We start from the raw sequence: 20236 nt of genomic DNA, 5'->3' as shown, positions 1-20236 counted from the left end.
CAAATTCATACCAGTCTGTTCCATGGAGCACAAAAAGAGACATTTTTAAGACTTTTTCATGCACCTACAATCAAGTCAAGTCACCTTCATCTATATAGCGCTTTTTACAATACAAATTGTTTTCAAGCAGCTTTACAGTGATAACAGGAAAAGAATGCAATAAAGCTTGTTTCGGCTGTACAGCACATCTAGAAGAAAATAGCGTCATAGTCCAGCTTAAGTAAGTTCAATGATGGTTCATTTTTGTTGAAAAAAAGCTTAGTTCATTTATCTATACAGCCACTCTGGAGAAAACAGTGATGTCATCGTCCAGCTCAGTTCAGTTCTCATATAATGGTGTCAATACAGGCAGATCAATAATATTGTTGAATGTTAAAGCAACACCAAGGAACTTTTCCTCTGCGGTCGCCCTACAGGTTGGAAGCGGAATTGTTCTCATTAGAACTACAGAAACGCGACCCAATCTTACATAGCATGGATATATCAGATATAGGACCGCAAAGCGGTGGCATAAGTGCATTTCACCATGTCTGCACTCGATGAACCACTGACACGATTTTGAAAACATTATTTTAAGGTAAAAATTCTTACTTAGTGTTGCTTTAAGTGTCCCCAACTAAGCAAGCCAAAACCAAAAGCTACAGTGGGGAATGAATGAGAACTGTCCGATCTGTGAACGATCTTTCAAGTTGAATCTTTTAAATGAATCAAATGATTTGATCACAGCAGTTTACAGTTTATTGGAGGGAAGATTATCAGTACATATATATTTACGTAGATGTTCCTCAAAAGAAACTATCATATGACTTGAACTTTAGTGCTTTAGTTAAGTCTTTTATGACATTTTAAGATGGTTTTGCATCCTTTTTGAAGCTTGAAAGCTTTAGTCCCCCATATTGTAATTGAATGGAAAAATGCGACCAGCACAGTCTTTTGGATTATTCCTTTTTGTGTTCTGTGGTCGAATGAAAGTAATTCAGATTTGGAACGACATACAGGTAATGACAGAATTTACATTTTTGGGTAAACTATTCCTTTAACCCTGATTAAAACTGTATTTGTTTCCAACAATGCTACTTTAAACATTGCTCTTGAATAAAGTTGGCCGCCTTACTGTTGCAGGGAAACATCTGGTACTACCTTCAACATTCAAAAAAAAATAAAAAAATGTAATCCTGTACATTTGCATTCAAGCAAAGATGAAAACCATAGTACTTGGACAAGAAAAGCACCATCACTCTCTCACGTCTTTCAATATTTTAAAGGTAATCTCTCTTTCCGCTTGTCTGTCATGTGGGCCTGTTTGCAGGTGCTGAACCAAACCAGTCGTCTGGAGATCCAGCTGCTGGAGTACTCTCTGAGCACCAACCGGCTGGAGAAGCAGCTCTTAGAGCAGACCCAGGAGGTCTCCCGCCTCAATGACAAAAACAGGTGAGTCGTCTGCAAATGTGCAGCGTCTCAGTCACACCCTTGTGCATGTGAGCTCTGTCTCTAAAGTTATTACAAATGCAAAAGCGCATTCATGCATATTTTTAAACGGGATACAAAGGAAAACGGCTTGCAAGATGGTAATGACCTTTGATAGTACAGTTGCTTTATATAATAACATCTCATATCACGTTGCCTGTTGTTTTGCTCTTTCAAAAAAAGAGCTTTGGACCCCATTTCCACATGTATTTAGCTCTGGTATTAAACACTGATCTATGTACCTACATTGAGCACATCAAAAATGGTAAACTGAATCTAAAATGTGCATGCTTGATGCGCAGGAACCAATGAGGTTTGTTATCACGAGTCAAGCAAGTGCGGTTGTGCTTCTGATTGTCATATTTTATGTGGTCTATGTATATGCTTTCATCAATGTTTATATGTGAATAAAATTCTAAATTAAATGTGTTTATCATAAAAAGTGACCGTGTCTCTTTGGAAGACTTGGATTAAACTACTTTTATGATAACTTGGTGGAATAGAATGTCAATGGAGTGAGCGAAATCTCTCAGGTTTCATCTTTTGAAGTTGAACGAGGTTGAATAAATGATGAAAGAATTAAATTTTTTGGGTGAACTAACACTACTCATCCTTATTTTATTCCAAAGCTGTATGTATTTATTTCTTCTGCAGAACAGAGTGAGAAGCATGTTGGTAACCAAACCGTTTCGGTTCCCATTGACTTCCATTATTTTCTTGTCCATATGGAAGTCAATGGACACTGGTTACCATAATTCTTCAAAATATCTGCTTTTATGTTCCAAAGAACAAAGAAAATCATACAGGTTAGGAATGACAAGAGGGTGAGTAAATTATGAAAAAGTTCATTTTTGGGTGAACTAACGCTTTGATTTCAGGTACAAACAGGCCCAAATACATCTCAACAATGAGAGAGATATTTCACATGTTCCCTGTTTATTCCAGGTGTTTACTATCTCATATACTAAAAATAAGTTATAAAACAAGGATCACCTGTTTCACAGCTCTTTTATGACTTTATAATTGTGTTCAAATAAACAATGATGTTGCATAGCAGCAATCACCTTTCACACAAAAAAACAGCACTCTGGTACAGTAAATTGTCTGTTGAGCTCCAGTAATAAAGGAAATGCGTTTGTATCTTTCTTTGTTGGTCTTTAGGGAAATTTTGCTCAGTGATTATGCATCTTTCTGCTAACTCAAATTAAAATATGCAAGCATTTTGTGGAAACCTAAACTCTCTGTTCAAAAATGGGACAATAAGATAAAATATTGGTACTTTACAAGGTACTTTTACAATAAAGCTGCAGCTTAAACAACAACAATGTTTCATCTCCACAAATTAAGATGATTAAAAAACAAATCATCTCAAAAACAATTTGACAAGGAAGGTATAATCGAGTGCAGATCCCCTTGAAAGGATGCATGCTGGAAGAACAGAAACAGCAAGCGAAGAAAGATTTAGGGAATGTTTCTTTCGACTAGCTGAAAGTAGCTTGTTCAATCTGTGTGGGTGGATTGTTTCAATAAAAAACTGCTGCAAAGTCATTAGTCGGACTCATAAAGATCAGGCCTGTGGGATTTATTGTCTTTATTTGGAGCTTGGTATGCTGCCAGCTCACACAACCTGTCAGAGAGTTGTTGATTTTGATTTTGATAGAGAAGCCCAGGCAACAACACCATCTGTGAATGGCAGCGGTATCCAGGTGTTTGCAGGTCTACCAGCCTCTCAGGCTCACATGTGGAAACTGAGAGGCTTGTTCAAGGGTGTCATCTGTGCTGAGAGCAGCGGGAGCGAACAAACAGCTATTTATCTACAGGGTGAAGTATTCATCATTAGGATTTGATATGACAATTAATATAATAAGACAAACTGTTTGTCCATAGGCACAATTGATGTACCTTTAAGACAAAAATCTGCTCTGAGCATGACAAAATCACACTGCTCCCCATCCAAATGCCATACTCTGTTGCAGTAACACACACAGTAAAACATACTAGTAATTCCATATGATCTTCCTTTATAAATACATTTGTGGTAACAACACTTTATTTCAATAGTCCACTTTAGACATCATACTAAATAAGTAACTTTGCAACTACATGTAAACTGCTAGTCATTAGAGTATTAGTAGACTCTCTGCTTAATATCTGCCAATACATTATTTTGAAGTTCCCACAACAGACATTCTACTGACTATAAGTAACTTTGCAAGTACGCGTCAGCTTATTCTACTTACCCTTACCGTAATGTAACAGTCTACTAATAAATGAGTTAGTTGACATGCAGTTGCATGTAGTTATTTATAATTCGTAGAATGTCTAAAGTGGACCATCAAAATAAAGTGTAACCAAATTTGTAATTAAAAAGGTCTTTCATCATTTACTGATGAATGAGAATCTTGATGCAATCGTATTTGAGCTTGTTCAGGGAATTTGCCATTTTTAATTTAATTTAACTCTGCTCAAAAGAACGAAATGAACAAAATTACTTGAATAAAAATGAGTTACTTTTTTTCTTAACAAGATTAAGTCGGTAAAATAATCCAATCTTCCCATCATTGTTTTGAACCAGAGGGACTTTGATGTAACCATCAGTTGCGGTTAGTCTTTAAAGGGTTTATAAATCTTTATATTTGTCTAAAGATGTTCAATACTGTACAGGATTTACGTTTGAGATGCTCTAGTTTGTATGTTTCATTGTTTATAGAAAAGGAATTTAACCCGAGGTGCAACTATTTAAGTGTGGTAAGCCGTTTAGTATTGATTTACACAATAGCTCAACAAACAATGTTTATACTGAGAAACCTACATTTTAGACGAAATATTATGTTACTTTGTCTATATTTTTCTCCGCTAACAAAACAACTTTTATTCCCTCTCCTAGTACATAATGGTGTTTGCTTCCTGAATGAATCATTGTTGAATGAATCAATTGAGTGAATGACTCAGCGATTCACTTATAAAGACTGTTGGTTTTTAGTGTGTGCTGCTGGCGACTAACAACGAACCCTTGCTTGTATATACTCAACACATTCTCATCCCAAGGCGTCATCTAACTGACACTTTTGACCATGCGTCAACATGCCGACGCACACGGTACCCCTTAAGCGTCAATATGAGACGCTCATCCTCGGGCGTCATCTAACTGACGCTTTTGACCATGCGTCTAAATCCGACACACATGGCACCCTTTAGCGTCAGTTAGATGACGCTTCCGTTATGGGTAGGTTTAGGTCTGGGGTAGGGTTAGGGTTAGACCACTAGGAGGCGCGTCTCATATTGACGCTTAAGGGGTACCATGTGCGTCGGCATGTTGACGCATGGTCAAAAGCGTCAGTTAGATGACGCCTTGGGATGAGAACGGGCTGATATACTCGTGTACTGTATGTAAATTTTTTTATTCTTCCTTGTCGTTCGTGATCTCTTTATTTTGCTTCTGCTATGATAACGAGACATCCACTCTTGCATTGCGTGTTCGTGCATTTTGGGGGCAGCGCAATGAAGAGAGGGATGTGATTGTTTGGGTTGATTTCAAATATCAACAGTGTTCAACAATGATTCTCAGAAATCACTTACTGCACCTTTAAGACTAAAATTGTATCGCTGTAACCTTCAGACAAAATCCCCACAACTAATGCACAGTCTGACAGTCTGGAACGCACAAAGTGGAGTTATACAAACAGTAAAAAAATCCCAGTGCTGTTGGACTGTTTTATCAGCAACAGTGTAAAAATAGTTTTCTAAAAAATATGCAAGACCGTGTATGCAGCCCGATCTCATGAAAGTGCGTATCTATAGCAAAAACTATATTTCTTATACCATTTATACGCCCAAAATAGTTTTCGCGTGCATATGATACGCACTTTATGGCATGTAATACACACGCACTCCACACCCCTAATCCTACCCAAGGGGTTTACAGTGCGTGTCATTTGCACGCAATAAGCTATTTTGGCGTATAAATGGCACGAGAAATAAAATTCTTGCTATAGATACACACTGTAAACCCCTTGGGTAGGATAAGGGGTGTGGAGTGCGTGGGTATTACGTGGCATAAAGTGCGTATCATATGCACGCGAAAACTATTTTGGGCGTATAAATGGTACTAGAAATATAGTTTTTGCTATAGATACGCACTTTCGAAAACAATTTTCCTACCCAAAGGGTTTACAGTGCGTATCATTTGCACGCAAAAACTATTTTTGGCGTATAAATGGCGCAAGAAATAAAATTCTTGCTATAGATACACACTTTCATGAGATCGTGTTGGTATATGAACCAGCCAGTGTGTTTCTTCTCAGCTACCTGGAAGAGCGCTTTGGTGCTATGGAGGCCAAGCACAGCAGAGAGCTTCAGGTCATCCAGCAGGAAAAGCAGCAGCTGCTGGAGCTGCTGGACAGACAGAATCACCTGGTCAGCCTGCTGGAGGGAGAACTGGCCAGCTCGACCCGTAACAGCACACTGCTCCAACGCCAGCAGGCCACACTCACTGACACAGTGCAGCAGCTACTGGCTATGGTCTCTCACTGTAACGGTTAGTGCCAGCTTCACATTATCAGGCTAAGCTGCATATGACCTGCTCAGTGGGAACAAAAGGGTCTCTCTGAACAGGGCAATTGCTTAAATTCACAATGGTGGTCCATCAGGCATTTTTTCATTCAAAGAAGATTGAGATTGAGTATCGCTCAAACCAATCAACCTATACTTCTATTTCTTTTTCACAAACGTTAAAATGTCCCATGTATTTTCAGATATTTCAACTCCAATTGAAAAGGAGATGTTAAAGTTCAGAGACTGTGCTGAGATATTCAAATCGGGAGTTATAGAAAGTGGGATATACAGCATTCATCTTCTCAACTCCACCCAGAAAATTAAGGTTAGTAGATTTAAACAATTTCCATGTGGACAATAACCAGTTTTCGAATCACTATGATGAAATTTAAATACAAAAAGAAAAAGAAAAAAGATTATATATTGCATGCAATACAAAATCATTTTGTTAAGCATGAATCTTGGCATGTATCTTGATTGCTGAAGAAACTGAGCTCTCCTGACATTTAGTTCTTTGTGTTGTTTTTGAGGTCTACATTATAATCTGGAAGGACAACATGTTTTAGTATAATGCAATTTCAGTACGTCTTTGAAAAAAGGCCAAGATGAAAATGTCATGTTGATCAGAAAACCAAATCAAGAAGTCAGTCAAACATTTCCTTCAGGCCATTTCTCGGTGCATCTAACTGTGAATATGCACCCGTATCTATTTCAAAATCTTGGCCTACTGAACCACAAGCAAACCACCCAAGGATTGAGCTTTGCTTTGAGTCAAATCTATTTTCTGGCAGGCTCTTGGGGCGATGAACATTTTAAAAATGTGGCTAAAATTGTTTTTGTTATTCGTTATTTTCCTGTGCGCTCATTCATCTTCCCCTCCATTTCCTGTGGGCATAGGCGCCAGGTGTTTGGCAAAGATTCGTAAGCTTCCTGCCAACACAGGGTTTAATGCAGTGAGCGAGAGCGAGCTGGTATATGTAGTATCACCACCCTTTCATACTATGCCACCCCTCAGAGCAGCACGCTGGGTGGCTCCTTTCATTTGGAGATTTTTAAATTGCTCTTTTTTTCTACTTCACTTTGTTTCCTTAATGATACAAATTAAGATATTTATATGGGATATTGATAAGTACTGATACAAGTTTATTGATAACTAATGGTTCCTTGTTACCATGAAAGTTTTGAAAAGGTTTTTGCTGCCAGAGCCAATCACACACATATATATATATATATATATATATATATATATATATATATATATATATATATATATATATATATATATATATATATGTATATATATATATACACTACCGTTCAAAAGTTTGGGGTCGGTACGATTTTAAATACTTTAAAAATAATTCTCTTCTGCTAACCATGGCTGCGCTTATTTGATTAAAAATACAGCAAAAATCAGTTATAGTATTAAATATTATTCCAGTCTAAATCAGCTGTTTTCTGTGTGAATATATGGTAAAGTGTAATTTATTCCTGTGATCAAAGCTGAATTTTCAGCATCACCAGTGTCAGTGTCTTCAGTGTCAAATGATCCTTCACAAATCAGTATAATATGAGGATTTGATGCTCAAGAAACATTTATTATTATTATCAATGTTGAAACAGTTGTTGGTCTGTCAGTTGTACCGTTTTTTTTTTTTAGGGTTCTTTGATGAATAGGAAGTTCAAAAGAACAGCATTTGTTTGAAATAGAATCTTTTGTAACATTATAAATGTCTTTACTGTCCTTGATAAATAAAAGTATTGATTTCTTTCCTCCAAAAAATAAAAATAAAATTCTCACTGACCCCAAACTTTTGAACGGTAGTGTATATATATATAAAATACTTTTTTCTTGGCAAAATAAGCCAAAAAGTATACTGCTTTTAATTAAAAAAAAAAATTCTATTTACCAAAAATATTTTTTAATTTATTTTTACTTGCCCTATTATATACATTTTATATACATTGAAAAAATGTATATTATATCTATTTTGGCATTAGAAACTTAACATATATTTTCAATTTAAAAAATATATACATTTAATTAAGCTCTGCTATTTACAATATATATTTACCAGACATTTAAATATATTTTGGCCAGAAAACTTTTCTCTTCAAGGATGGAAAACAGTGACTGACCAGCCCTGAATGAGTTTGAAATTCTCTTTAAATTCAGGCATCATTATCGTATGATACAATTGTGCAAAGTATTTTGATATAAATTACAATTGTATAAATCTGTGATTTTATAAATACGCAGTCTCAAGAGATAAAATATCGCTGGCAAATTTGACTGTCATCTTGATGTGGATTGTTCAGAAGCAGAAAACAAAGAACATCTCACATCTGTTATGCAAATAGAAATATATGTTGTGCTGAATAAGAATTAAATCAATTTCTCAAATGCACCCTCTCTACAGATGTCATTAATGCAAGTGCTTTGTCTTTAAACCTTGATTAGCTGTTTAAAGTTTCATAATGGAAGGTCTTAAGACCAGCATGTATTGCTAAATGAGTTTGTCCCGCCAAGGGATGGAAATGCACATTGTTATCCCACTTTTTGTTTTTGCCAAGAAGAACTTATTGCTTTTCGCCTTCTCCTTAAGCCTATTTCTGCCCAGAAACAGCTGGGAAAATTGGAGAAAAATCATATTGAGGATATTTACTTGGAATGTTTTCACTTGACACCCACAGGCTAGAAATATTTAATATTTGTGAAGGAAATCCTTTACGGGATAGGCTTTAATTAGTTTTGATGGATTCGGTTGATGGAATTCAACGAGCTGCCCTTTTTATTATTTTATTTTTGCTGCTCATAGCTCAAACTAAATTGCTATTTTCCTCACAAAACATTAAATTGTTAAGTTGTATTGAGTTCAATACTAAATCAATAGATAGTTAAAGTTTTTGTGGAAGAGCACTAAACAGTTTAGTGTTTAAACTGCACTTTAGACTTAGTTTACTGTATGGCTCAAATTGGGACAATTCATCATTAGTATGGCAAGTTTATTGCACAATGGTTAACCAAATTACCAAAAGATAAAAACAAACTTGGAGTACTCATAGCCCGAGGACCTGCCATCTCGCTGGACAGGAACCGAATGTCCTGCATCAGAAGTCCAAATGTGGTGGTTTGTGATCCAGTCTCGCTCCCCATGCATATTAAAAAAGGATTGTGGGTCACAGTTTTTTTGTCAGTGCAGAGAACCTACAGCGGTAAGAAAGGCCCAGCCCGTTCTCATCCTTTGGCGTCATACATGTGACGCTTTGTACATTTCGTTGAAATCTTACGCACATGGCATCGTTTAGCGTCAATATGAGACGCAGATCCCAAGGCGTCATAACCGTACCCTACCCCAGATCTAAACCTACCCATAACAGTGCGTGTTATATTGATGCTAAAGGATGCCATGTGCGTAAGATTGCGACGAAATGTCATATAGCGTCACCTATATAACGCCAAAGGATGAGAATGCGTTGGAAAGGCCTCATAATTGACTCTGAAACGTCCCAATTCAAAACATCATGAGTTGATATGTGCTTTGTGGGATATCCTGGGAAATTACAGTAGTTTGACCAGTCAAATCTCTAAACTGCAGCTTGTGTGTTTTTGTATTAAGAATTCAGCAAATTCTGACTAAAATATTACTGTAATAATGAAATAATGGAAAATTACCATAGCTTTTTTGTTGTTGTTGTTTAATAAAACACAGTACCTACAAAGGGTCTCTAAGCATTTATTTATTTATTAAATAACCCATTGAAAACCATAGTTTGTTAATCATGTATTCATTTAGGGCATAACATATTGCCGGCGTTGAGTCGTCTCTTCACAGGCGTTCGACACTATAGATCATAAAATACTCTTGGATCGACTACAAAACTACACTGGTGTTCAGGGACAGGCATTAAGCTGGTTTAGATCGTACTTATCAGACCGTTACCATTTTGTCTGTTTAAATGGGGAAAAATCGAAGATAACGTCAATAGACTATGGAGTGCCGCAAGGATCGGTGTTAGGCCCTCTGCATGCTATTCTCAATATATATGCTGCCACTTGGTAATATTATAAGAAAACATGGAATTAACTACATGCAACTACTTGTCAACTAACTCTGATTAATTTGCAACTATACTTGTCAACTAGCTCTCATTAGAGTATTAGTAGACTGTTAGGTTTAGGGTTATGGTAAGGGTTAGTAGAATAAGTTGACATGATGTACTCGAAAAGTTACTTATCGTCAGTAGAATGTCTGTTGGGGGACCATAAAAATAAAGATATTAAGCAGACAGTCTGCTAATACTTTAATGACTGGCAGTTTACATGTAGTTGCAAAGATACTTATAGTTAGTAGAATGTCTAAAGTGGACTATTGAAATAGAGCTACTATAACTTTTATTTTAGTTCCTTAAGTAACTAATACACGTGTCATCTCTCTCTCTCTCTCTCTCTCTCTCTCTCTCTCTCTCTCTCTCTCTCTCTCTCTCTCTCTCTCTCTCTCTCTCTCTCTCTCTCTCTCTCTCTCTCTCTCTCTCTCTCTCTCTCTCTCTCTCTCTCTCTCTCTCTCCCCCTCTCTTATTAAAATATAAAATTATAAATTATAAAAAAGTATATTTGTATAGTGATGGCATGGATGTGTTTCTGTATGGTTGTTTCTGACCAGGTATTCTGTGACATGAAAACTAGAGGGGGAGGCTGGACTGTCTTTCAGCACCGTTATGATGGATCAGTCGATTTCAACCGTGGCTGGAATGACTACAAACTGGTATGATCCAATATCAATTAGAGCCTTTCCACATTTGATCCATTTAATTGTATACATAGCTTTATTGTGGTTATCTTTCACAGTTTGGCACTTTAAAGCACACTTCCTTCAGCAGTCTCAGATAATTTATTTTAGCACAGACAATGAATGAAGCATATCTTCATGCATCTAATATCTAAGAACATATTCAAATAATAATAATAATAATAATAAAAAACACTTGTTGTCATGCTTTTGTTCATATTTGACAAGGTGACCATTGTAAAGTACCCAGTTGCAGGAATTTTTATTTTGTGCCATCATTAAAGATTGCTTAACTAATTTTTCTTAATTTTGTTTAAGACAACGAAGCATGATCACCCCTTTAATGAAGACATACACGATAATTTAAATGTGAGCCTGTCTATATCTTATTGAGATTTCTTGATGAATGCAAGCTTCTGCTACCATTAATCTGAGGCACCTTACATTTAAAACACATATTTAACCTGCACTGAAGGGGAAAGTCTAACTCATATGTGCCATCTGATGCGTATAGCCATAGAATACTGATGCATTGGTGACCTTGTTGAACTTTCCTTGAGGAAGGGAATTCTGATTGGCCGTCTCTGCATTCCCATGTCTCCCTCTGTTGTTACACCTGCATTCCCTCCCTATGTGGGAGAATGAGTATATATTAATTCGGTCACAGGGTCATTTGAAGCCTTGAGACGAGAAAAAAAAAGATAAGAAGAGACATTTTGAATTTAAATAGGGCATCACTATTCACACTTTGCATCCATCATTTAAAACAAGTTACTGAATGTAAAGAGAGTCCTTTTCGCTTGGACATTGTTAGTAATGCTTGCTTTAAAAGCAGGGTCTACTTAAAAACGTAATATCTCCCAGAAGAGCTGAGTTGTTTGGAAACTGTTATTGAGTTTTAAATGCGAAAACAGTGGTAATTCATCTCACCTGGGCTACTTCAACAGATAAATTGCTATGGCTGCTCTGGGAGTGCTTTAGAACAGCGCAAGTTTTGTTTTCTCTTTTCCTTGTTTTCTAAGAAAAATGTTTTTAAAAGTGAATGATAAATATTTGGCCCCAGATGGAGCGTGGGAGTCGGGAGCCCCTGTAGATTGTTGATAACGTGTGCATTGAAGCATTTGAATGCCCAACTGCACTACCACATCTCACAGTGATCAAAAGTGCCGTCTCATTTGCTGGTCCAAACAAATGGAAATGCAACATTTTCCTATGGTTACAGGAGGTCTTTTGAAATGTTTACTGTACTAGTATGTGATATGGAACTCAAGGATTGTTCTTCTGAAGCAGACTTTCCTCTATCTCTGACATTTGCATACGATTGTCACATTTTACCTCTTAACGGCAGTCGCACTGAACTTTCAAATTGGTGGTGAAGCACCCGTCATCTTCTGCTTGTTCACTATGGTAAAATGAATTCATAATCAATGTTTTTTTATATATAACCACACAAATAAAATGATTGTTGATACCTTTGAAAATCAATGTAGATAATAATATGTAATAATTATAACATGCTTATAAATACTTTATTTGAAAATTTTGCATACGTAAATAATTGGGAGTTCTCTATTGTACTTGAGTACTTCCATTTTGTAGTTTGTCAGAGATTGTGAAAAGAAGAGTGTATGTCAAGAATTTTTTTTTCCTCCTTTTCTTATGCGACAGGGATTTGGAGATCCGTCAGGAGAACACTGGTTAGGAAATGATGCCATCCACCTGCTTACCACATCAAAAGACAACATTCTCCAGGTCCACCTCAAAGACGCAGAGGGACACCAGGCTTATTCTCAATATGACCATTTCTACATTGACGGAGAGGATAAGAAGTACAGGTACCAGAATGTTTCATGTTCTCTTGACTCTAGATGTTAATGAACTGTTGTGATGCATACAATTAGGTGTCACTTTACTTTCAAAAGTGGTGGTGAAAGTCGGGTGGGGCAAGGTGGGGGCACAGTGCAGGTTTGCAATGGAAAATGCTTATGGTGTGTTCACACCGAACGCGAAAAGAGCGTCAAATACGCGTCTATCGCGTCTAGTTAGACGCTTGAACATTCGCTCGAGTTCAATTTTTTCAACTTGCGCGGAAGACATTCGCGGCAAACGCGTCGCCCAATTCGCGTCATTCGCAACGCCCGGCGCGAATGATGCGTCTATTCGCGTCTTTGCATGGACTTTGTATGTAATCTACTCGCGCAAATAATTAAATTCGCGTTCGGTGTGAACACACCATTAGTCTCTCGTAGCCAGTCCTTCAGACTGATGGCAGAAGGTCTGGACTCCACAGGAGCTTTCATTGGTCAAGGATACCCCAAGAGGACGTCTGACGTTAAACAGGACGTTGTTTTGTTCAGCGTCATGTTTAGGGGTGTGAAAAATGTAAAGTCGTTGTCCTCACAATAAGAGACCGGCGTGCAAGTTTACTGCAACAATGGCGCAATGATGGTCCTGTGAACTAAACGTACTTGAAATCCAGCATTTAGTTGATCCTGATAAGCACTGTTTGTCATAGTTTTAAACATTAATGGTTTTCTTCTTCCATAAGGGGGTTTGGCATTATGACAGCTTTGTTTCCAAGCCTTAAAGAATGCGGCACACACATCTCCCGGAAATCCTGGAGAATTCAACCGATCAGATGATGACTCGAAAATCCTGAAGTGTTTGCCATTTTGTGTGCAATATGCATCAGACATTCAGCCAATGTGGGCGTGACATCTGAGGTTGAGACTAGAGAATGCTTAGCCTATGAATATTTTTGAGGTTATGTGCAAATAATAATTAAATGTGTTTTATTTTACTTGTTTGATAAATAGTTTCAGTGATGAAGTACTACAGATCTGTAGTAGAGGATTTTCCCATTTCCAAGTCAATACTGCAGCGCCAACAATAACATTACGATTGAAAATAGAACGAGTTGCTGTTTTGACTTCTCATTGCAAAATGATTTGATGGGCCAATGATTTTTTTTCTGATCATTTCTGTTTAATTCAGATAAACTTGGGGTCAGATGTGGTAAGATATGTTTGGTCTAGTGGCAATGTTTTTGCTTTAAGCACGAGGGGTTCCCTAATATAACCTTTTATCTGAATAAACCACAATTGCAGCTGTACATCAGTAGACATTTATCAGTGGCAGGAACACATTTGGTTGCATTTTGTTTTGTGATTTAACTGGAACGGATAACAAGCTGTAGAAAAGTGCAGAGCTGTGTGCGGTAAAGATAAATCCTGCCATCTCTTTCCTCAACTGCAACAATCACTCAACAAAACATTAAAAATGATGAATTCCAGGACCAGTCTCATCATAATACCCACTCACAAAATGAAAACTCCTGCTTAACATTTGAAGATGGTTCCTACGTATTAATATCATAGACATGAGCAGCGAGAGCCATGGCAAAAAAAATTGTGTCCTTACCGTAAATGATTCCAACTGAATTTGGAAAAACAAAAATAACAGAAGATAAAATCTCCAGTATATTTCCATGGTTTCATCACTAAATTACATTTTATTATCTGTGGAAGCATGCTTTCCCCCCCTGCTCTCTCACCCATAAAAACACGCACACATACACACACACACACACACACACACACACACACACACACACACACACACACACACACACACACACACACACACACACACACACACACACACACACACACACACACACACACACACACACACACTTTTTGCAACTGAAAAGCTACATGACATTTCTCAGTGTGAGGTAGTAAGGTAGAGTTGCTGTTTTTGAAGCAATTAAACTTAAAGGTGCCATGTGTTAGAATTGAGGTAAAAATATCCCAAAAATGAGCTACACGCATCAAAAGAATGAGAAGAAATAAGGGCGATGATGTCATTAAAAAATGACAAGTTATAGTGCTGCAGAGATATCAACCTGAATTAGCATGCTAAATTACTAGCCACGGCCCGACAGGTGTCAGTTTCGGCCATGGGAGGCGGTATGCGGGCAACATAACCACCAGCCAAACTGCAATACACGAATAACTCGCACGGCTTGTGGGCGTACTTGAACCTGATGTCAATCGTGTGGAAAGTACAGCCCACTACTACATTTCAGTTCAGGGAAGAGAGCGGACCTATATTATGTTTATTAAATTGCTTTCCTGAGGTAAATCTGACATATTTGTTCTCCAGCTATGTTATTGACCTCTGCACGCTGATAAAAAATAAATGATTGGTCGATATTATGTATGAGGAATACATTTTGGTAAGTTGTAGCCTATCTTTCAACAGTGTTCGTGTTTTTTTACTATAGATGATCGGTTCGCGTGCGCTAGGGATCTGTCGTGTAACATTTACAAGCGCCAAAACGGTATTTATTGTTTGAATTGCGTAATAAAATTGACAGAATCTGAGAGCCGAGATTTTTTTTATATCATAACTCATCTACTCTGTCTAGTCTGTCGGTCTCCGTGTCCTCTTTGCTTTGCGATTTTTCTGTGCATGACAACATTGATGTGTGGTGTGAGAGCATGTGAAAAGTGTCAATTGCGTGTGTCTCACAGTGAATTCGTGAGAGTTGGCAGCTCTGATTGGCGCTGGCTTGGTCAACATCAGCGAATGCTGTCTGTCAAATTAATGTAATTCAAACTAACAATAAAAATGTAATATTAACAAAACGAATATGAACATATTCACTGGTAAAGGTGAAGGGGAGTAGCTTGAAGATTTAAAAATCACTTGACATCAACCAACGTTCCTCTGGAGTCAAAACGTCCTCTATTAGGAGTTGGCTTGGCTTCGGCTATGGCTCTAGGGTCGTTGTGACGGTAGGGGCGGAGCATAGAGACTATGCCGTTTCTCGTTTGTTACTCTAGAGTAGACCAACTCACTTTCTGGAGGTATACTGCCCCCATCTGGTATGGAATGCGGAGTATGAATTTTTTTTTTTTGGCGGACATTGCACAAGGCACCTTTAAAGCTTCACTATTAGCAGAGAAGCTGCCGCCATTGGGAGACAATTAAATTTCTAATAATTAAATGGCCCATCGCAAATTATTCCTTAGATATTGTGTGTCATTTAATTAGAATATGTTCAATATCTAATTGTTATTTTAATCATTGTCATGTTGTGGTGTTTAAAATTAGTTTAAGACTTGGAATTGCATTTAGATTTACAATGTGAGTTACATATTTATCACATTTAAAACCCTTATAGACACGTTTAATTTCTTCTCTTTTTTTGGCTTGTCTTTGCCATTTTCTGATATAAGAAACACTTGTGTGATTATGTCCTTAAGTCAAAATGATGAGCTACATTAAGGGTAAACTACCATTTCTCACAGCATCCCTATTGCTTCTAGTCTGGTCTGATCCCAGGCAAACAATTTCAAGCATGAGGCTTTTCCAGAAAATCGCTGAGTTAAACAAATCTCACACCTCTCTAAAGGGATGCAATTAAACATGCAGTATTGCTTGTGGGCATACTTAGACAGTGAATGAACCAGAACCAAAAATATTACATTTTAACTCAAAATAAATGATTTGGAATACTACTCTAGAATGGGTGTGTTGCAGAATTGATATCAGATAGAAACTCCAATGTGTGTTTGTGTGCGTGTAAACAGGTAGGGGAAATACTGAACAAACATTTGCCAAATCCCACCATGTTTGTCTAGTTTACCTCATATGGTAAGTGTGCATTTTATTAGCATGCTGAGAATGCTGGCATCTTCTCGAGGGTGTTGAGCCCATTTGGGATTTACCAGCCAAGCAACCTATGGTGCAAGGACGTTTTCCTGCCAAAACAATCTCCTGCAGTACCTAGCTGTGTGGTCCTCTCTCTGGCACCGTGTGTGCTCGCAATCCTTCCTGGTGAGACAGCATCAACAATGGATTGTGGATAATGGAGGCTGACTATCTTTGGAGTGCACATTAATGAGTCTTAGAGCCTTCTGAAATGAGAAAGAGAAAAAGATAAATCACTTAGAAACATCTTATACAGGCTCGCAGCTGGTGCAATTACTGGGGTTAACAGTGGATGTAATAGATGTAGACACTTTCATCTGATTATGTAAAAATAAAATAAAAAACAATGTACCTTAAAGTGATACTTTGTGTATAGTATTTAAGTTAATTTATCTAGTACAGGATATGTGTCTGAGCTGATTAAGAAGGCTAATTCTGGAACTCGACATACAAGAAGTGGCAAAAAAAGAAATAAAGTTGTCTCTTATGAAAGTTCGAGGACAACACTGGATCTTTTTTTTTGTTATTTTGACCAGTTGTCGTTTTCTGCAAATAAATGCTCTAAATGACAATATTTTTATTTGGAATTTGGGAGAAATGTTGTCAGTAGTTTATAGAATAAAACAAAAATGTTAATTTTACCCAAACACATATCTATAAATGGTAAAACCAGAGAAACTGATCATTTTGCAGTGGTCTCTTAATTTTTTCCAGAGCTGTATGTACTGCAGGGGGTTTCAAATGTATGGGCCCATCAGGGTCCGCTAGGGGCTCCGTTAAAAAGTTTTGTGAAATAATAAGTTATATTGTGAAAATATTCTTACAATTTAAAATATTTTTTTTATATTTAAATATATTTTAAAATGTAATGTATTATGAAAAATGCATATTCTGTATCTATCCATATGTTGAAATATTTAGCATTTGTCTGTTTCTCACCAGTCTCCATGCAAGGGGTTTCAGTGGTACAGCTGGACGCACCAGCAGTCTTACCCACTCAGGAACCCATTTCAGCACTAAGGATCACGACAATGACCAGTGCAGCTGCAAATGCGCTCAGATGGCCACTGGAGGTACCGCAGCTTGTCTGCCATTTATATAATATTTCTAACTTTGTGTAATCTGATGGAAAACATATGCATAAAATGGAAAACAATTTCCCAGCAACACCCAAGACAAGAACTACAATAATGTTACTGTATCAAGTATTTTCATGGCAACTGAGAAAGTAGAGGCATTGTAGCCTGTTAAAAATAAACAGCAGTTCAAGTTCACTTGGATTAAATATTGGTATTGATCCAAACAAAATATGGCCAAAATCTGTTTTCAGAGGGTTTCTGTCAACATTTCAAAGGAGTCATATCATATATTTTTTTTTACCTTTTTATTTTCCCCCCTAAAGGTCCCCCAGTGTTAGTCTGGAAGGTTTGCTGTCAGGTTCAATACAGTTGGCTGTGACTTGTCTTTTGACAGCAAACTTTTTCCAAAACCTACATTACACTGTGACAGAACCACAAAACAATCTGCACTGAAATGTGCTGTGCAAACTCTGAAGGCTGGGCTGATGTAATCAGGGACCTTGTTAAAAACAAACTTTAGATGCTCTTTACTAAAGTTAAACAGAGCCAGAGATCAGAGGTGCTGGAACCAAGCTCCCTCCTTACCTCCAACAGGTAAAGGTAACATTCCAAATCATCCCTGAATCCATCCCTTATGTGCTGCTCACAATACATCAAAACCGTAAAAGGTTGTGTGAAAATATTTCATCAAACATGAAGCATCTCTGCCATTTTATTTCAATGCCAAGTCGGAATGATACTCTGTCTAATTTACAAATCCTATATGCAGTGTTGTTATTGTTAACTAAACTAAAACTATTGAAAATCAGTTTTGTTAACGAAAAAAAAACTGAAATAAAATAAATATTTTAATAATATGAATATCAGATGAAAAACTTAGTGTATGTTCAAAAATCTAAAAAACAACAACTTGTCAGCTAACTGAAACAAATTAGGTTTAAGCCGAAGTTACTAAAATTACTATAACTGAAACAAAAATAAAGCTAAATTACTCATACCAAAATTAAAATTAAAATGAATTAGCTTTTAATTTTATATTTTTAGTTTTCAAAATATAATCTAATATAAATAAATATAAAATATTATAAATACCCAACGCTATCTCACGACCAATTCGTCCGAATTTGACGAGTGATTAAAAGATGGCTAATTCGTACGAATTCGTACGACCTCACTCGTACGAATTTGTACGATTTGTCTAAACCCACGTGATGGGTAGGTTTAGGGGCGGGGTCAGGGGTAGGTCATTCGTACGAATTCATACGAATTGGGAAACTCGTCAAATATGTACGATTTAGCAAAAATCGTACTAATTCGTACGAGTGAGGTCGTACGAATTGTTACGAATTAGCCATCTTTTAATCACTCGTCAAATTCGGACGAATTGGTCGTGAGATCAGGTTGAAATACCATAACATACATAAATAATACTAAAATAACTCTGCCTGTTTGGCAAGGTTTTGCCAATGAATATTAATTAATTCCAGGACTACCTAGGATAATGTAAATAATATGAATGAGCTAAACTGTCATCACGTTGTGATGTCACAACCCTTTGACAGGAATCCCCACTTCAAAACATGGCGCTGCTTTTTTTCCCTCAAGGAAAATCTGATTGATATGGCCTCTTTAATATTAATGAAGGAAAACTGACCCAATAAAGAAATAGCTGAAATCGTTTGCTCTCTGTCACTGCAGGGTGGTGGTTTGAAGCTTGCGGGCCTTCCAATCTCAATGGGATATACTATTCTGGAAACTCCAATGTGATACGCTATAACAGTATAAAGTGGTACTACTGGAAAGGGCCGAGCTGGATGGCGACCATGACCACTATGATGATACGGCCTGTGGACTTCTAAAAGCAGGAAGGGACTGTCACAAATGGGTCATTGACTTTACTGACAGACAAATAATCCAAACAAGCTGGTGACATCATTGAAAATTATGGACAACTTGAGACTTGGACAGCTTGTGCCCATGTCATTGTAGCCATTCAATCTGTCTCTATTTTGTTTGTTTAGTCTGTCGAAACAGACACAAATTGCACCATAAATGTTTTATCTGTATAGTAAAGCTCTTCCAATGTAAAATGCAATGAACTGGAATGGCTGATCAGTGTTCACATTTGTACTTGATATTTGGGCCGATGTCTGTGTGGTAAAACACTAACCTATCCTCCTCCTCCTCCCTTCAGTGCAACCTTGGATATCCTGAGATTTCTTCTCCCATTCTAGTGCTAGTAAAAGAGAACACGTCTATAAAAGTGCTCAAGACACTGAAACAGGTGTATGTTTTATAAGCATAGCTTTCATTATAAAATATATATTTGTAATAAAACAACTGACATCAAATCCTACAGAATCCTACTTTCCTACAGAATTCTGTTGTATAGCTATATACAGACACGCAAAGAATATTCCTTCATTTATTACAAACTCTGTTGCAAATGTATGTTTAACGATATGTTTAAATGTATATGTTTAAAATGTGAATGTACAGTATGTTTTACAAAAAGAAAAAATTGCTTAATTTCGATACTGACAAATAATAACTTTTGAATAACATAAGTTCATTATGTGAGACAGATGTTGATTCAGTTACTCAAAACAATCGTGCCAATGGTTC

At 37.0% G+C, this 20236-nt stretch overlaps 1 protein-coding gene across 1 annotated transcript in view; it reads left to right on the top strand.

Moving 5' to 3' along the window:
• Positions 1 to 19967, top strand: part of angpt2b (angiopoietin 2b) — a 28951-nt gene extending 8984 nt beyond the window's left edge. The window contains exons 3-9 of the mRNA XM_056257597.1: positions 1310 to 1431; positions 5772 to 6004; positions 6222 to 6346; positions 10686 to 10787; positions 12480 to 12646; positions 17475 to 17605; positions 19310 to 19967. Coding sequence (XP_056113572.1) covers positions 1310 to 1431; positions 5772 to 6004; positions 6222 to 6346; positions 10686 to 10787; positions 12480 to 12646; positions 17475 to 17605; positions 19310 to 19470 — 1041 coding nt within the window. The 3' untranslated portion in view covers positions 19471 to 19967. The remainder of the gene's footprint in view (positions 1 to 1309; positions 1432 to 5771; positions 6005 to 6221; positions 6347 to 10685; positions 10788 to 12479; positions 12647 to 17474; positions 17606 to 19309) is intronic.
• Positions 19968 to 20236: the final 269 nt, after the last annotated feature.

This window comes from Rhinichthys klamathensis, unplaced genomic scaffold, assembly GCF_029890125.1.
Source record: "Rhinichthys klamathensis goyatoka isolate OS25496 unplaced genomic scaffold, OSU_Roscu_1.1 h1tg000140l_1, whole genome shotgun sequence".
NCBI classification, from domain to species: Eukaryota; Metazoa; Chordata; class Actinopteri; order Cypriniformes; family Leuciscidae; genus Rhinichthys; species Rhinichthys klamathensis.
The sequence above is the reverse complement of the archived record's forward strand: the minus strand, read 5'-3'. Positions and strand labels throughout refer to the sequence as shown.